Source organism: Mustelus asterias, chromosome 23 (genome assembly GCF_964213995.1).
Source record: "Mustelus asterias chromosome 23, sMusAst1.hap1.1, whole genome shotgun sequence".
Lineage (NCBI taxonomy): Eukaryota > Metazoa > Chordata > Chondrichthyes > Carcharhiniformes > Triakidae > Mustelus > Mustelus asterias.
Window position 1 is genome coordinate 69,603,692 of NC_135823.1, and position 17,994 is coordinate 69,621,685.

The 17,994-nt window shown below is 46.2% G+C and overlaps 1 protein-coding gene across 2 annotated transcripts in view; it reads right to left on the minus strand.

Annotated features, from left to right (window-relative positions):
• Window positions 1–17,994, minus strand: part of myh11b (myosin, heavy chain 11b, smooth muscle) — a 169,961-nt gene that overhangs the window by 26,248 nt on the left and 125,719 nt on the right. For both annotated transcript variants that reach the window (XM_078240910.1, XM_078240911.1), the window contains exons 21-28: window positions 17,322–17,453; window positions 15,980–16,186; window positions 13,488–13,625; window positions 12,147–12,270; window positions 9,992–10,163; window positions 2,326–2,538; window positions 1,852–1,996; window positions 72–278 (exon numbers count right to left, since the gene is read on the minus strand). In XM_078240910.1, coding sequence (XP_078097036.1) covers window positions 72–278; window positions 1,852–1,996; window positions 2,326–2,538; window positions 9,992–10,163; window positions 12,147–12,270; window positions 13,488–13,625; window positions 15,980–16,186; window positions 17,322–17,453 — 1,338 coding nt within the window. The remainder of the gene's footprint in view (window positions 1–71; window positions 279–1,851; window positions 1,997–2,325; window positions 2,539–9,991; window positions 10,164–12,146; window positions 12,271–13,487; window positions 13,626–15,979; window positions 16,187–17,321; window positions 17,454–17,994) is intronic.

Consider the following 17,994-nt stretch of genomic DNA (forward strand, 5'->3'; position numbering starts at 1 on the left):
AAAATATTCCATTTGCCGCCACAAACAAATACACAGGAGCCCCCAATCTGTGCAGGAACGTTTGCACTGACCTGCAACTTGTGCACCTTCTCGTTGAGTTCAGCTCGAGCCCTCTCTCCATCGGCCACCTTCACCTGGAACTCCTGCACCTGACCCTCCAGCTTCTTCTTCTTGTGTTCCACCTCTGCTTTGGCCGTGGACAGAACCCGGACTTCGTTTGAGAGCTCGCTGTTCTCCTTTTCCAGGGCCTGCTTGTTTTTCTCGAGGTTTACCCGAACCTGCGGGACGTAGAGAATGTTTCGTTGAGGAAAGTTTAAACAGTTTATTTAATAAGGCCAGCACGGTGGCACAGTGGTTAGCACTGCTGCCTCACAGCGCCAGGGACCCGGGTTCAATTCCGGCCTTGGGTGACTACATGGATTTTGCACGTTCTCCCCGTGTCTGCGTGGGTTTCCTCCGGGCGCTCCGGTTTCCTCCCATGGTTCAAAGATGTGCGGGTTAGGTTGATTGGCCATGCTAAATTACCCCTTAGTGTCCCGGAATGCGTAGGTTAGAGGGATTAGCGGGGTTTCGGGGATCGGGCCTGGGTGGGATTGTTATCGGTGCAGACTCGAGGGCCGAATGGCCTCCTTCTGCACTGTAGGATTCTATGATTTCTATAAGCATCCTTGAAATCTAAGGCAGTTCTTTCATGCCTTGGTTTCTTTTGGGAGGATTTAATAGATATTATTCATTAATTACCTGTACTAATACTCAAAATAAAAGTGAAAACTTTAAATCACAGTTTTATTTTTATTCATTTCTGGGACATGGGCGTCGCTGGTTGGCCAGCATTTATTGCCCATTCCTAGGGTTGCCTGAGGGCAGTTGAGAGTCAACCACATTGCTGTGACTCTGGAGTCACATGTAGGCCAGACCAGATAAGGGCGGCAGATTTCCTTCCCTAAAGGACATTAGTGAACCAGATGGGTTTTTCCGACAATCGACAATGGTTTCATGGTCATCAGTAGATTCTTAATTCCAGGTATTATTTACTGAATTCAAATTCCACCATGTGCACAGCAGGGTTCGAACCCGGGTCCCCAGAACATTAGCTGAGTTTCTGAATTAGTAGTCTAGTGATAATACCACTAGGCCATCACCTCCCCTATTTAATAGATATTATTCATTAATTACCTGTACTAATACTCAAAATACAAGTGAAAATTTTAAACACATGTGGCTTCTTTTGGGCTCAGGTGAGCCTGTTTCAGTCAAGGAGACTTTTATGATGCAAACTATAAGAAAATCTTTTCCATTTATAGATATATTCGGTCATGGATGTGAGTATTGTTGGCAAGGCCAGCATTTATTGCCCATCCTTAATTGCCCTTGAGAACAGTTAAGAGTCAACCACATTGCTGTGGCTCTGGAGTCACATGTAGGCCAGACCGGGTAAGTACGGCAATTCCCTTCCCTCAAGGACATTAGTGAACCAGATGGGTTTTGATGACAATTGATGATAGCTACACGGGGTGGGATTTTTAAGCCGCGCAAGACTGGAAATTCCTGCCCAATGTCAACGGATCTTTAAATGGTCCGTCAAATTTTCTGTCCCACCCGCTATGATTCCCATGGTGGACAGGACAGGAAACTTCCACCCATGGTCGCTATTACTGACGCTAGCTTTCAATTTGAGATTTAAAAAAAAATTAACTTTTAATCAATTAATTGAATTTAAATTCTACGAGCTGCCATGTGGGGTTTGAACCCGTGTCCCCAGGGCCTCTGGGTTCAGAGACATTACCACTATGTCACCAGCTTGCCATGTAAATGCCCTGTGTGGACCTGGTTTATTCATGTCACAAGTACCCGTTTTGCTTGTTCCAGCTGTTCTGCCACTTCCTCTATAGCTTGACCGTGTTTCTGTCGCATTTCATGAATTTGAGCCTCGTGTGTTCTAGATTCTTCCTCTAGAGCCCGTTTCATCTCGGAAACTTCATGTTCTCTCTTGGCCCTGTTCATAGGAAAGGAGAAGTTATCTCTGGGAGAAGTTATCTCTGGTCTGATTCTTCCCCAACCAAATTACACAGATATTTCTCATAAAACTGTGACTATTTTGTGATGTAAACAAATCTGATACATGTACAGTCTTAAATATCACATCGTATTTTGTTACAGGCATATTCTTTGATAAAATTGATAACATCTTTCTGTCGCAGCTTGGAAGAATTGTTTCCAGGTTATTGTGTGAACTGCTGTCCCATTAACTCAAATCAACCCATTATTCTATTCATTTGATAAGAGTTTAAACATATTCATTTGTTGAAGATAATTTTGCAGTACCTCAACTCTTGTTGTGTGGCTGTGCTATCCAAAGTGTCTTCAAGCTCCGTCTTCAAGGCTTCCAGCTCTTCACCCAGATCTCTCTTTTGTTTCTCAGCCTTGTTACGAGCTGACTTCTCCGAGTCCAGGTCTTCTTGAAGATCCGATATAAAGGCTTCCAACTCACGAATTTTCTTCAGAGCGTTATTTTTTAGTGCAATTTCTTCATCAAGCCTAGATGAATACAATTCAATGAACCCACATCAATGGTTTGTGTTATCAGAGCTACATTGAATGATTGTACGTACGCATGTTTGTAATTCTGGAAAAGTGCTGGGAGGGAAAGGATAGAATGTTTGCATCTGGCTTCGATGTTGTTTTGCAACAACTGGATTAATTTAAAAGCTCTGTTTGGTGGCACCAGCACCCACACTTCCCCGGAATCCACGACTGTGTGGGAGTTTCTAGAGGGAGTAAACTCTGGGACTGTTCCAGAACAATTCTGTGAGTTCCTAACTGCAGACTTACCAATATCTTTGAGAGAAAAGGTGAGAAAGCCCAGTACATGGAAATGTGTGTTTATTACAGCGCCAGGGACCTGGGTTCGATTCCTGGCTTGGATGACTGCCTGTGCGGAATTTGCACATCCTCACCACATCTGCGTGGGTTTCCCCCGGGTGCTCCGGTTTCCTCCCACAGTCCGAAAGATACGCTGGTTAGGCGTAGATTAGCCATGCTAAATTGCCCCTTAGTGTCAGGGGGATTAGCAGGGCGAGCAGGTGGGGTTACGTGGATACGGCCTGGGTGGGATTGTTGCTGGTGCAGACTCGATGGGCCAAAATGGCTTCCTTCTGCACTGCAAGGACTCGATGATTCTATGATTTCCATTACTGGTACGATTAATGACAAAGTGAAGTTTGATGCAGTCAGGTTGTAGACAATGCTTTGAAGTTCTCTATTGAAGCTCTCTCTCTACAACTGCGTGTAGACCAACACTCGAGATAGATCCTGAGCAACAGGGCAAAGTCCCACAAACACAACAGCAAGGTAAATATTCACCCTATAATTTAAATAATTAATTAAACAAGAAAAAATGCCATGGATAATACTAAGGGCCCTATTTTACCATTTGGAGTCCAAGGGCCAGATCCGGGTGTAATACAGATCTGAGCCCGGGATCCTCTTTCCAGCGCGCCCATACGCTTTTTGCCGGCTCCGGTCCGATTCGCACTGTGGGCGGGGCTTACCGCTGCCGGAACGATCGGAGCTCTGAACTGCGCATGCGCAGTTCGAAAAAAAATCTGAAGCAGCGCGCCCGTGTCAGATCGCTCCCGAGCCGCAGGAAGCGGAGAAAGCGGCCCGGGAGCGAAAAGCGGCAGCGAGGGTGTATCTCCGGGGGGGTGAGGCAGATGGATCTCTGGTGGGGGGTGAAGGGGGGCAGGGGTGGCGATTGGTCTGGGTAGCGGGAGGTGGTGGATAAGGGGGACAGTGATGTGTGTGTGTGTCCCTTATTCACCCCCCCACTACCCAGACCGATCGCCACCTCTGCCCCCCTCCCCCCACCAGAGATCCATCTGCCCCCCACCAGAGATCCATCTGCTCCCCCCACCAGATCCATCTGCTCCCCCCCACCAGAGATCCATCTGCCCCCCCCCCAACAGAGATCCACCTGCCCCCCCCCCAACAGAGATCCATCTGCCCCCCCCACCAGAGATCCATCTGCCCCCCCCACCAGAGATCCATCTGCCCTCCCCCACCAAAGATCCATCTGCTCCCCCCCACCAGAGATCCATTTGCCCCCCCCCAACAGAGATCCATCTGCCCCCCCCACCAGAGATCCATCTGCCCCCCCCACCAGAGATCCATCTGCCCCCCCCACCAGAGATCCATCTGCCCCCCCCACCAGAGATCCATCTGCCCCCCCCACCAGAGATCCATCTGCTCCCCCCACCAGAGATCCATCTGCCCCCCCCACCAAAGATCCATCTGCTCCCCCCCACCAGAGATCCATCTGCCCCCCCCAACAGAGATCCATCTGCCCCCCCACCAGAGATCCATCTGCCCCCCCCACCAGAGATCCATCTGCCCCCCCACCAGAGATCCATCTTACCCGCCTCCTCCTCTGCCCCCCCTAACCAGACAACGATCTGACCTCACTCCCCTCCTCCCCCCTCCAGCCAGAGAATGATCTGACCTGCCTCCACCCCCACCACTGATCTGAGTCAGAGAGCCGTTGGAAACACTGAACGCGCTTTCCAGAGGCTGGAGCACCCGACTCAGACTTTTATTTACCAGGTCGTTAAAAGCGCGGATCCGGATCGGGCCAGAAGACGGTAGAGTGGGATTTGGAGGTAGAGTTGGGCGCGCAGTTCATTAAGTCGATTTAAATGCGGGCCGGACCCGCGCCTGAATCGGGTGTCGGTAAAGCCGTGATCTGCTCGGATTCGGTTGCAGATCGCAGTATAGGCCCGACACCCAACTTTACCACGATTTCACGCCCGTTTTCGGGCGCGAATATTTGGTAAAATAGGGTCCGAAGTTTGGACTTTCAAAATAAACATTTAGGGTGGAATTTCATGAGAATAATTCCAAGTGTCCAGCTAGCGTGAAGATGGGAGAGTTCCTGGTCCACTTTTTGGGCGAGTTTTCATGCCCAATCGTACGGACTTGGTCATTGAAAAAATGGTGTAGCTGTTTCTAGCCGCTGCAGTCAGTGGGCAAGGCTCTGCCAGCCTGCAGAGGGAGCTACTGTGCATGTGCAGCCTCTGATGCTGCACATGCGCAATTTCAGCGCCAGGGGTCTGACAGATAGAGAGAGCTAGAACATAGAACATTACAGCGCAGTACAGGCCCTTCGGCCCTCAATGTTGCGCCAACCAGTGAAACCAATCTAAAGCCCATCTAATCTACACTATTCCAATATCATCCATATGTTTATCCAATAACCATTTGAATGCTCTTAATGTTGACGAGTTCACTACTGCTGCAGGCAGGGCATTCCACACCCTTACTACTCTCTGAGTAAAGAACCTACCTCTAACATCTCTCACCCCCCCAATTTAAAGCTATGTCCCCTCGTGCTAGCCATCACCATCCGAGGAAAAAGGCTCTCACTATCCACCCTATCTAATCCTCTGATCATCTTGTATGCCTCTATTAAGTCACCTCTTAACCTTCTTCTCTCTAACGAAAACAACCTCAAGCCCCTCAGCCTTTCCTCATACGATTTTCCCACCATACCAGGCAACATCCTGGTAAATCTCCTCTGCACCCTTTCCAACACTTCCACATCTTTCCTATAATGCGGCGACCAGAACTGTACGCAATACTCCAAATGCGGCCGCACCAGAGTTTTATACAGTTGCAGCATGACCTCCTGGCTCCGAAACTCAATCCCTCTACCAATAAAAGCTAACACTCCGTACGCCTTCTTAACAACCCTATCAACCTGGGTGGCAACTTTCAGGGATCTATGCACATGGACATCCAAGTCCCTATGTTCATCCACACTACCAAGTATCTTACCATTAGCCCAGTACTCTGTATTCCTGTTACTCCTTCCAAAGTGAATCACCTCACACTTTTCCGCATTAAACTCCATTTGCCACCTCTCAGCCCAGCTCTGCAGCTTATCTATGTCACTCTGTAACCTGTCACTTCCCTCCGCACTGTCTACAACTCCACCGACTTTAGTGTCATCCGCAAATTTACTAATCCATCCTTCCACGCCCTCATCCAGGTCATTAATAAAAATGACAAACAGCAGTGGCCCCAAAACAGATCCTTGCGGTACACCACTAGTAACTGAACTACAGGATGAATATTTCCCATCAACCACCACCCTCTGTCTTCTTTCAGCTAGCCAATTCCTGATCCAAACCACTAAATCACCCTCAATCCCATGTGTCCGTATTTTCTGCAATAGCTTACCATGGGGAACCTTATCAAACGCTTTGCTGAAATCCATATACACCACATCAACCGCTTTACCCTCATCCACCTCTTTGGTCACCTTCTCAAAGAACTCAATAAGGTTTGTGAGGCACGACCTACCCTTCACAAAACCGTGCTGACTATCCCTAATCAAATTATTCCTTTCTAGGTGATTATAAATCACCTTATAATCCTTTCCAATACTTTGCCCACAACAGAAGTAAGGCTCACCGGTCTATAATTACCAGGGTTGTCCCTACTCCCCTTCTTGAACAAGGGGACAACATTTGCTATCCTCCAGTCTTCTGGCACTGTTCCTGGAGACAATGCCGACACAAAGATCAAAGCCAAAGGCTCTGTAATCTGCTCTCTAGCCTCCCAGAGAATCCTCGGATAAATCCCATCTGGCCCAGGGGACTTATCTATTTTCGGTGAATGTTGGCCTTTATCACGAAGGGGATGGAGTATAAAAGCAGGGGGGTCTTGCTGCAATTGTACAAGGTACTGGTGAGGCCGCAACTAGAGTACTATGTGCAATTTTGGTCCCCTTATTTGCGGAAGGATATATTGGCCTTGGAGAGAGTACAGAGAAGGTTCACCAGGTTGATTCCGGAGATGAGGGGTGTAGCTTATGAGGAGAGATTGAGTAGATTGGGCCTGTACTCACTGGAGTTTGGAAGGCTGAGGGGAGATCTTGTAGAGACATAGAAGATAATGAAGGGGCTCGACAGGGTAGAGGCAGAGAGATTCTTTCCACTTAGAAAGGAAACAAGAACTAGAGGACACAGCTTCAAAATAAGGGGGGTCAGTTTAGAACAGAGTTGAGGAGGAACTTCTTCTCTCAGACGGTAGTGAATCTCTGGAATTCTCTGCCCATTGAAGCAGTGGAGGCTACCTCGTTAAATATGTTTAAGTCACAGGTAGATAGATTTCTGATCAATAAGGGAATTAAGGGTTATGGGGAGCGGGCGGGTAAGTGGAACTAAACCACTATCAGATCAGCCATGATCTTATTGAATGGCGGGGCAGGCTCGAGGGGCTCGATGGCCTACTCCTGCTCCTATTTCTTATGTTCTTATGTTCTTAAATCATGAGGAATTAGATACACAAGTGGAGAGGGAAATATTAAAGGGACTTTGAAAGGGGCAGAGAATTGGGATTAATGTACCCAACTCCAGTGAGGGGCCAGGACAGACAGAGGAACCAGGACAAATGGCCTCAATCCATTCTGACGTTTCTAATTTTACGAGCCTTTACAATTATAGAAATCATCCTGAAGGGATATTGCTCGATACAGTTAGTTTGCTAAGCTTCAACCACACAATAGAACAAAGAACAAAGAAAATTACAGCACAGGAACAGGCCCTTCGGCCCCTCCAAGCCTGCACCGACCATGCTGCCCGACTGAACTAAAACCCCTCCCCTTCCGGGGACCATATCCCTCTATTCCCATCCTATTCATGTATTTGTCAAGACGCCCCTTAAAAGTCACTACTGTATCCGCTTCCACTACCTCCCCCGGCAACGAGTTCCAGGCACCCACCACCCTCTGTGCAAAACATTTGCCTCGTACATCTCCTTTAAACATTGCCCCTCGCACCTTAAACCTGTGCCCCCTAGTAATTGACTCTTCCACTCTGGGAAAAAGCTTCTGACTATCCACTCTGTCCATGCCTCTCATAATCTTGCAGACTTCTATCAGGTCTCCCCTCAACCTCCGTCATTCCAGTGAGAACAAACCAAGTTTCTCCAACCTCTCCTCATAGCTAATGCCCTCCATACCAGGCAACATCCTGGTAAATCTTTTCTGTACCCTCTCTAAAGCCTCCATATCCTTCTGGAAGTGTGGCGACCAGAATTGAACACTATATTCCAAGTGCAGCCTAACTAAGGTTCTATAAAGCTGCAACATGACTTGCCAATTTTTAAACTCAATGCCCTGGCCGATGAAGACTACCTTCTCCATCTGCGTTGCCACTTTCAGTGACCTGTGTACCTGTACACCCAGATCCCTCTGCCTATCAATACTCTTAAGGGTTCTGTCATTTACTGTATATTTCCTCTCTGTATCAGACCTTCCAAAATGCATTACCACACATTTGTCCGGTTTGAACTCCATCTGCCATCTCCACCCAAGTCTCCAACTGATCTATATCCTGCTGTATTCTCTGATGGTCCTCATCGCTATCCGCAAATCCACCAACCTTTGTGTCGTCCGCAAACTTACTAATCAAACCAGTTACATTTTCCTCCAAATCATTTATATATATTACAAACAGCAAAGGTCCCAGCACTGATCCCTGAGGAACACCACTTGTCACAGCCCTCCATTCAGAAACGCACCCTTCCACTGCTACCCTCTGTCTTCTTTGACTGAGCCAGTTCTGTATCTACCTTGCCAGCTCCCCTCTGATCCCATGCGACTTCACCTTCTGCACCAGTCTGCCATGAGGGACCTTGTCAAAGGCTTTACTGAAGTCCACGTAGACAACATCCACTGCCCTACCCTCATCAATCATCTTCGTCACTTCCTCGAAAAACCCGATCAAATTCGTGAGACACGACCTCCCCTTCACAAAACCATGTTGCCTCTCACTAATACGTCCACTTATTTCCAAGTGGGAATCAATCCTGTCTCGGAGAATCCTCTCCAATAATTTCCCTACCACAGATGTAAGGCTCACCGGCCTGTAATTACCTGGATTATTCTTGCTACCCTTCTTAAACAAAGGAACAACATTGGCTACTCTCCAATCCTCTGGGACCTCCAATACACACACTTGGAATACTGTGTACAGTCCTGGTCACCCTATTATAGAAAGGATATTATTAAACTGGAAACAGTGCAGAAAAGATTTACGAGGATGCTACCGGGACTTGATGGTTTGAATTAGGAGAGGCTGGATAGACTGGGACTTCTTTCCCTGGAGTGTAGGAGGCTGAGGGGTGATCTTATAGAGGTCTATAAAATAATGAGGGACATAGATCAGCCAGATAGTCAATATCTTTTCCCAAAGGTAGGTGAGTCTAAAACTAGAGAGCATAGGTTTAAGGTGAGAGGGGAGAGATACAAAAGGGTCCAGAGAGGCAATTTTTTCCACAGAGGGTGGTGTGTGTCAACAAGCTGCCAAAGGTAGTAGTAGAGGCGGGTACAATTTTGTCTTTTAAAAAGCGTTTAGACAGTTACATGGGTACGATGGGTATAGAGGGATATGGGCCAAATGCGGGCAATTGGGACTAGCTTAGTGGTTAAAAAAAAGGGGCGGCATGGACAAGTTGGGCCGAAGGGCCTGTTTCCATGCTGTAAACCTCTCTGACTCTATAATTGATGATTTGAACTCTTTGTAAATTTAACTGAGTTGAGCATAGCCTTGTGAAAGGATACATTGGGCGGGATTTTACGGCTTCGCTTGGGCCAGACCAGAAATTCCCGCCCGAGGTCGACGGAGATTTCTGTTGCTGGACCCTTGCCCGCTCCGATTCCGTGGCAGGCAAGGTGGTAAAGTTCCAGCCAAGTTTCAGGTCAAAGTGACTCATTATATACCATCCCATAATAAAGAGAGTCAAAGACACATGTTTGATGTCAAGTCACAGATTAGAATATACTTTCAATTGTGCAACATCAGCTGGCTTCACCATAGTGGATGTAATGACAAGAGATTGGGCTATTGTTTGCCAATCTTGGTTTATGCAAAAGAGCTAAAATCCTGCTGAAACCATTAGACCAGCACAAATTGGGTGTTCCTTTACCTACCTGCTCATAGCTGCCTGTAACTCCTCCTCTTTCTTCGCAAGCTGCATCTTAAGCTCAGCAATCTGCTGCTGGAGTTCTGCCAACTGGTCATGAAGATCCGCACCCTCTCCCTCCAATTTCCTCTTCAACTTATCCAGTTCCTGCCTCGTCTTCTCTTCCTTCTTGAGCCGCACTGAAAGACGCAGGGATCTGGTTGTAATCTCATGAGTACTTACAGCTTTCATTCAGAAGCACACTGCAGGCAAGGGTTTGACATTCAATAGCAAGGCAAGCCCCATAGATGCCAGTGATTGCCAATGCAGGAAGACATCGACCCATGCAGAGGAGAACATCTGGATTAATAAGTTCATTCTAGTTTTGATGTCAGCCAGCTGTGACGCGACTGAATAAATATTATACGGAATAAATTGGAAAATGTAAATCCTTCATTTCATAACAATGTGAACAAATTGTGTTTTGCAAATCCATAATAAGCCAACGTCAATAAAACCACGTTAAATCAGCCACTTGGTGGCTCTGGACATAGCTCTGTTGTTAAGTGAGTGAGTAAAGCCCACTTGTGAAGTGGGGTCAGTGAGCCGATGGACATCTGTATGAAGACTGTTCATTCTCCTGACGAAACAGGTGGTCTTACATTTTGAATGAGGCCCAGCTAAAATATTCTACCTGTTGACTTGGCAACTTAAGTCAAACAGTTCAGATTTCAGCATGGATGGTGGTGGGGGTGGGGGGGAGAGAAAGAGAGAGAGAGATGGTGGTCTGGTGGGCGCTGGAAGGTAACAACATTTGTATTCTTTTTATTAATTTGTGGGACATGGGCGCCGCTGGCTGGTCAGCATTTATTGCTCATCCCTAGTTACCCTTGGAGGGCAGTTGAGAGTCAACCACATTGCTGTGGCTCTGGAGTCACATGTAGGCCAGACCGGGTAAGGACGGCAGATTTCCTTCCCTAAAGGACATTAGTGAACCAGATGGGTTTTTACAACAATCGACAATAGTTTTGTGGTCATCAGTAGATTCTTAGTTCCAGATTTTTATTGAGTTCAAATTTCATCATCTACCATGTTGGGATTTGAACCTAGATCCCCAGAGAATTACCCTGGGTCTCTGGATTACTAGTCCAGTGACAATACCACTACATCACTGCCTGCCACTGGAGGGGGTGCAGAGGAGATTTACTAGGTTGATTCCGGAGGGTTGGTTTATGAGTAGAGACTGAGTAGGCTGGGGCTATACTCATTGGAATTCAGAAGAATGAGGGGAGATCTTATAGAAACATATAAGATTATGAAGGGAATAGATAAGATAGAAGCAGGGAGGTTGTTTCCACTGGCAGGTGAAACTAGAATTAGGGGGCATGGCCTCAAAATAAGGGGGAGCAGATTTAGGACTGAGTTGAGGAGGAACTTCTTCACACAAAGGGTTGTGAATCTGTGGAATTCCCTGCCCAGTGAAGCAGTTGAGGCTACCTCATTGAATGTTTTTAAGGCAAGGATAGATAGATTTTTGAATAGTAAAGGAATGAAGGGTTATGGTGAGCGGGCGGGTAAGTGGAGCCGAATCCACGAAAGATCAGCCATGATCTTATTGGATAGTGGAGCAGGTTCGAGGGGCCAGATGGCCTACTCCTGCTCCCAGCTTATGTCCCTTTGTATACTTTGATACGGATTTTAAAATCGAGACTTTATAAAAAGCAGTCAACTTAGCAAGTAGTGAGATTCTGTGATAGAGAAATGATACAAGGTAGTGGATAGGGTGCATACCGAGAAGCTTTTCCTTTGGCGGGTGATCTTAGAACAATGGGGACATAGGTCAGGCCTTTCAGGTGTGAATTCTGGAGAAATTATTCCACACACGGGGCAGCGGAGATTGGGAAATCTCTCTCCCAAAAGGCTTTGGAAACTGGATCCATTGAAATTTTCAAGATTGAGATTGGATTAATTTTTGTCAGTTAACAGTATCATGGGATAGGGAGCTAAGGTAGGCAATTGGAATTGAAGTACAGATCTCCCATAGTCTTAATAAATGGTACCACAGAGCTGAGGGGCAGAGTGGCCACCTCCTGTACCTAGAAGCAGGCTGCATTTTACAACACTGGATAGCTAATGTTTCAGTAAAATTATCGATTTATGGTCAGTAAATTAACTTTGTTTACCTTCCAGCTCTGAAATCATAGATTCATGTTTATTCTTCAGTTTGGTCAGGTTCTTTGCTTTTTCTTCCTCCTCTGCTAGATTGGTGGTAAAGTCAGCTATTCTCTCCTCTAGGATTTTCTTCTCCTGTTATGGGTACAGAATCGAGACAATGCTGAATCCAGGACTACACGGGCGTGTTTCTGTGCGCGAGTGGTGAAGGTCTCCCCAAGCCAGGACGATACGTTCAATAGTCTCACCGCCAAATGTAAAGAATGTCCCAGTGCAACCAGGCGATGACCCACCATTTCTGTGTCCATGCTTTCGCTACACATGGACCCCCCACCCACCCCCGCGCAGTCAAATCCCTCATTCCAGCCCACTCCTCTTAACCTTTTAAACTGTCCACCCATACAACTGATGAAACTCAGCAATAACCCCAGAGTGTGCAAGTGAACAGGAAGCGTATTGGGCCCTGCAATTTGTCCTTGCCCCAAACAACATCTCATCCAATGCCACAGTCACATCTGGCTAATTGAGGTTTATAACCTAACTATCAGGAGGAAAACCCATGCGATTGAGTGGAATGTTGGTTCCACACCTTGTATAGTGGCACGGTGGCACAGTGGTTAGCACTGCTGCCTCACAGTGCCAGGGATTCCCAGCTTGGGTCACTATATGGAGTCTGCACGTCCTCCCCGTGTCTGCATGGGTTTCTTCTGAATGCTCCAGTTTCCTCCCACAGTCCAAAAGACGTGGTGGTTAGGTGCACATTGGGCATGCTAAATTCTCCCTCAGTGTACCCGAACAGGCGCCGGAGTGTGGCCACTAAGAATTTTCACAGTAATTTCACTGCAGTGTTAATGTAAGCCTTACTTTTGACGAATAAATAAACTTTAAATAGAATCATAGCATCCCAGTGCAGAAGGAGGCCATTCGGCCCATTGAGCCTGCACCGACCACAATCCCACCCAGGCCCTATCCCCATAACCCCACATATTTACCCTGCTAATCCCCCTGACACTAAGGGGCAATTTAGCATGGCCAATCCACCCAACCCGCACATCTTTGGAGTGTGGGAGAAAACTGGAGCACCCGGAGGAAACCCACGCAGACACGGGGAGAACGTGCAGACTCCACACAGATGGTCACCCAAGCCAGGAATTGAACCCATGTCCCTGGCGCTGTGAGGCAGCAGTGCTAACCACTGTACCACCATGTCGCCCCTTCTGTCTATTGACTTCAATGGAGAACACAATCAGGCTGTATGTAAAACAAGCATTGTGCCCAGTCTCTGCGCCAGAGCTGGTGATGCGAGAGTTCAGAGGTGCTGCGACACCCTATAAACCCGCTGAGACACTGACCTTCGCAAATTTGATATTCTGGTCTTCCAGGATGATGACATCATCATCCATCTTCTTGAGTTTAGCCTCGAGGGTGACTTTGTCCAGCTGCAGTTTCTGTCGAGCAGCTTCCTCCTCATCCAGTTGTTCCTCCAGATCCTTTCAAACAGAATACACGTGTGGGCAGATACTTGCACAAGAACACCTTTCACATTTTGACCGCAGACCAAGCAAGGCCAGTACACAAACAAGATTTTCTCAATCTCTTATTAAATCCATACTCCGACATCAAAGAAAACATACATTTCTAATCTACAGAATCGACCATTCTCACTGGGAACAGAGGAACAGGAGTAGGCCATTCAGCCCATCGAGCCTGCTCCATCAATCAACATGATCATGGCTGATTGGACACTTCAATGTTTTTTACATCCACTTTGCCCAGAACCCTTCACGTTATTGTTAACCAGAAACCTATCAATCTCTCCCTTAAACAGACTCAATCACTGAGCTTCCACTGCCCTCTGGGACAGGGAATTCCAAAGGTTCACAACCCTCTGTGGAAAGAAATTTCTCCTCGTCTCGGTCCTAAGTGGCATCCCCCTTACTTTGAAATTGTGCCCCCTGGTTTCAGACTCCCCAACCAAGGGAAACATCTTACCTGCATCAACCCTGTCTATTCCTTTATGTATTTTGTAAGTTTCGATGCGATCACCTCTCATTCTTCAAAACTTTAGAATACAGGCCCAATTTACCCAATCTCTCTTTATAAGACAGTCCCACCTTCCCCAGAACAAGTCTGGTGAACCTTCGTTGCACTCCCTCTATGGCAATACTATCCATTCTGAGGTAAGGGGACCAAAACTGCCCACAGTGCTCCAGGTGCGGTCTAACCAAACTCCTATACAATTGAAGCAAGGCCCCATTACGCCTGTACTCAAATCCTCCTGTGATAAAGGCTAACATTCTATTAGCCTTTCTAATAGCTTGCTGCACCTGCATATTAGCCTTCAATCACTTATGGACAAGGACACCCAGGTCCCTCTGTACATCGACACTTTCTTATTTCTTACCATTTAGGGAATACTCTGCATTTCTGCTCCTCCTGTCAAAGTGGATCACCTCACATTTTTCAACATTATATTCCATCTGCCGTGTTCTTGCCCACTTATTGAGTCTGTCCAAATCCTCCTGTAGCCACTTTACATCCTCGTCACAACACTCATTCCCGCCTAGCTTTGTATCATCCGCAAATTTGGAAATATCACACCTGGTCCCCACATCCAAATCATTGTTAAATATTGTGAACAGCTGGGGCCCAGGTACTGATCCTTCTGGTACCTTCTAGGCACAGGCTGCCAACATGAGTATGACCCATTTATTCCTACTCTCTGTTTTCTGTCTGTTAGCCAATCCTCAATCCCTGACAGTATATTGTCTCCTATCCCATGTGCTTTCATTTTGTTAATTAACTGCCTGTGGGGCACTTTATTAAAAACCTGAAGATCCAAGTATACTATGGCCACTTACTCTCCTTTATCAATTTTGTTAGTAACATCTCAAAAAACTCCAATAGAATCATCAAACATGATTTCCCATTCATAAATCCATGTTGACTATGCCCAATCAGATCATTATCCAAGTGTCCACTTATAGCATCCTCTATAGTAGATACTAGCATTTTCCCTGTTACTAACGCAAGGCTAACAAGTCCGCAGTTCCCCGTTTCCTCTTTCCCTCCCAACTTAAACAGCAGGGTGACATTTGCTACCTTCCAATCTGCAGGAATCATTCCAGAATCTATAGAATTTTGGAGGATGATCACCAATACATCCACTATCTCCAGAGCAACCTCTTTCAACACTTTGTGATATAGAATTTCAGGGTTTGGAGACTTATCAACCTTCAGTTCCCATTGATTTAATCAATATAGCCTTCTTACTAATACAAATTTCTTTCAATTTCTCGTTCTTCCTCGTCCCTTGGATCTCTAATGACTTGATTCTTCCCCAGTGAAGACAGACGCAAAGTAATCATTTAGATTCTCTGCCATTTTTCTGTTCCCCAGAGAAATACCACTGAAAACATTAGGACAATACTGGACTATTGTGTACAGTTTTGTTCAACCTGTTATAGGAAAGGCATTGATCGATTGGAAAGAGTGCAGAGAAGACTTACGAAGGTATAAGAGTACAGGAGTAAGTAAAGACCTCTCGTGAAATGCAAACACCAAAATGATCAATTAGATGAATGTTTGTCATCAGCCAAACAAACAATCGCTTGTCAGTACATAGGAAGGATCTCCCAAGGAGGATGAAGAGGCTGATGACAGTGGAATTTGTAAGATGCATTCTACTCAACACCAACAATAACCTTTCATTGGAAGTCGTTACTGCGGAGACTGCAATTGGGGCTCTTTAAGGAGGAAAGAAAACAGTAAGATGTAGAGAAATCAAACTATCCGCGGGGAAGCCATTCCAATTGGACTTCACGCTCTGCAGCTACTCATTTACCAGGATTTGGGTCTGCATTTTCTTCTTTTCAGTGATCATTTGCTGATTTCGATCTTCCTCTTCCTCGATCCTTGCCTCCATCTCGTGGAGAATCTCCTCTAGCTCTTGCTTCTTGGATTCCAGGCGGACTCTCATCTCTTCCGCCTCTGCGTACAATTCCGTCTCGGCCTGCAGCTGCTCCTGCAGGGAACATTTCTCCTCCATTATCTAAAGACAGGGAAAGGAGACAAACATAGTGACAACGTTATTGCGAACCATTTACAGCGCCTCTCGACATCAGAGTTAGCGGAAAAAAAACGACGAACTCAAGTGAAGTTTACAATAAATGCACGCTGGTATTTATCTCATGGGGACGGGTACACAACATTACACTATCTTAGAACTGGCACAGCCTATTAGCAAAATAATAGAATACTTAATCATCCCTTGCACAGCTGTATTCCAAACACATCTACAATTTAACACCTCTGCATGGTCCATAGTCCCACCCACTCCGATTCCTGTGGCAGGTGGGACAGGAAAATTCCACCCTTTGTGCGTTATGTGCAAGTCAAAAAACTTTAGTTATTGAAGATACTTCAAATTAACAAAAAGGAAAAGCACAGAAGCAACATTTATTTACTGGATCCCTTGAAAACTCCTCTGCCCGACTTGTTCAGATCTTGATGATCTTTAAGCCAACGAAAATGCATGTTTCGTTGCAATTTAGTTGAATGTTCCAAGTGAACCCTGTTATAGGATGTTATCGTGGAGTAGATATCATAGAATCCCTACAGCAGAGAAGGAGGCCATTCGGCCCATCGAGTCTGTACCAAACAATCCCACCCAGGACCTATTCCCATAACCCCGCACATTTACCCTGCTAATCCCCCTAGGGTCAATTTAGCATGGCCAATCCACCTAATTCACACATCTTTGGAGTGTGGGAGGAAACCGGAGCACCTGGAGGAAACCCACGCAGACACGGGAAAGAAAGTGCAAACTCCACACGGATAGGTACCTGAGGTTGGATTTGAATCCGGTTCCCTGGCACTGTGAGGCAGCAGTGCTAACCATTGTGCCACCATGCCGCCCTTTTTTAAAATCATTTTAGCTCCCATACCTCAATCATAGAATCCCTACAGGCCATTTGGCCCATCAAGCCTGCACCGACAACAATCCAACCCAAGCCTTATCCCCATAACCCCAAGTATTTACCCTGCCAATCTTCCTGACAGTAAGGGGCAATTGAACATGGCCAATCAATCTAACCCGCACATCTTTGGACTATGGGAGGAAAGGAGGCCATTCGCCCAACGAAGGAGGCCATTCGGTCTCGGTAAATTCGGTGCTATGATCTTACCTGAGTGTGCTTCCTTTCAAGTTCTGAAAGAGTAAGTTCTGCCTTTTGTTGCTTTTCTTTGGTTCTCTGCAACTCATCATCTTTGAGCTGCATCTCCTCTTCCTGACGCGTGACCTGGAGCAGTGGCTTAACCTGTAGCCAGAGAATGGATGTTAGATCATTGATCCGCATCTTTATTCGCCAGAGATTCCTCGTTATTTTCCAATAAGAACACCCCAGGCATCTCATCACCCACTCATAGAAGACGGAGTGAAAGGCAAGACCTGAGCTCAAACATTCACTGTGTGATCATTGATCTAGACAATGAGAGGTATGTACCTAATCTTAATGCTGACACGTAAGCCATGTACAAGTAGATTCTAATTAACATTTAGTTTGAATACATTTACAGAGAAATGTGTATGTGAAGAATAGCAAAAAACAAACATCTTGTGATGTAACTAACAACCGTCCTGGGTATTTTCATTGCCTAACAATAGTGAGGTGTAAGAGGGGTGGGTTTTTGTAACGATATATCTTTATGGACAGTAAATTTGTGCAGATTAGGTGGTGTGACCAAAGGGCAGGAACTTTTGTTACCCTGTAAGGGTAAACAAATAATCTCTTACTATTTCTTATCATGGATCTCATAAAACTCTAAACTCAAAAACAGATTGAAAGAACAGTTACTATA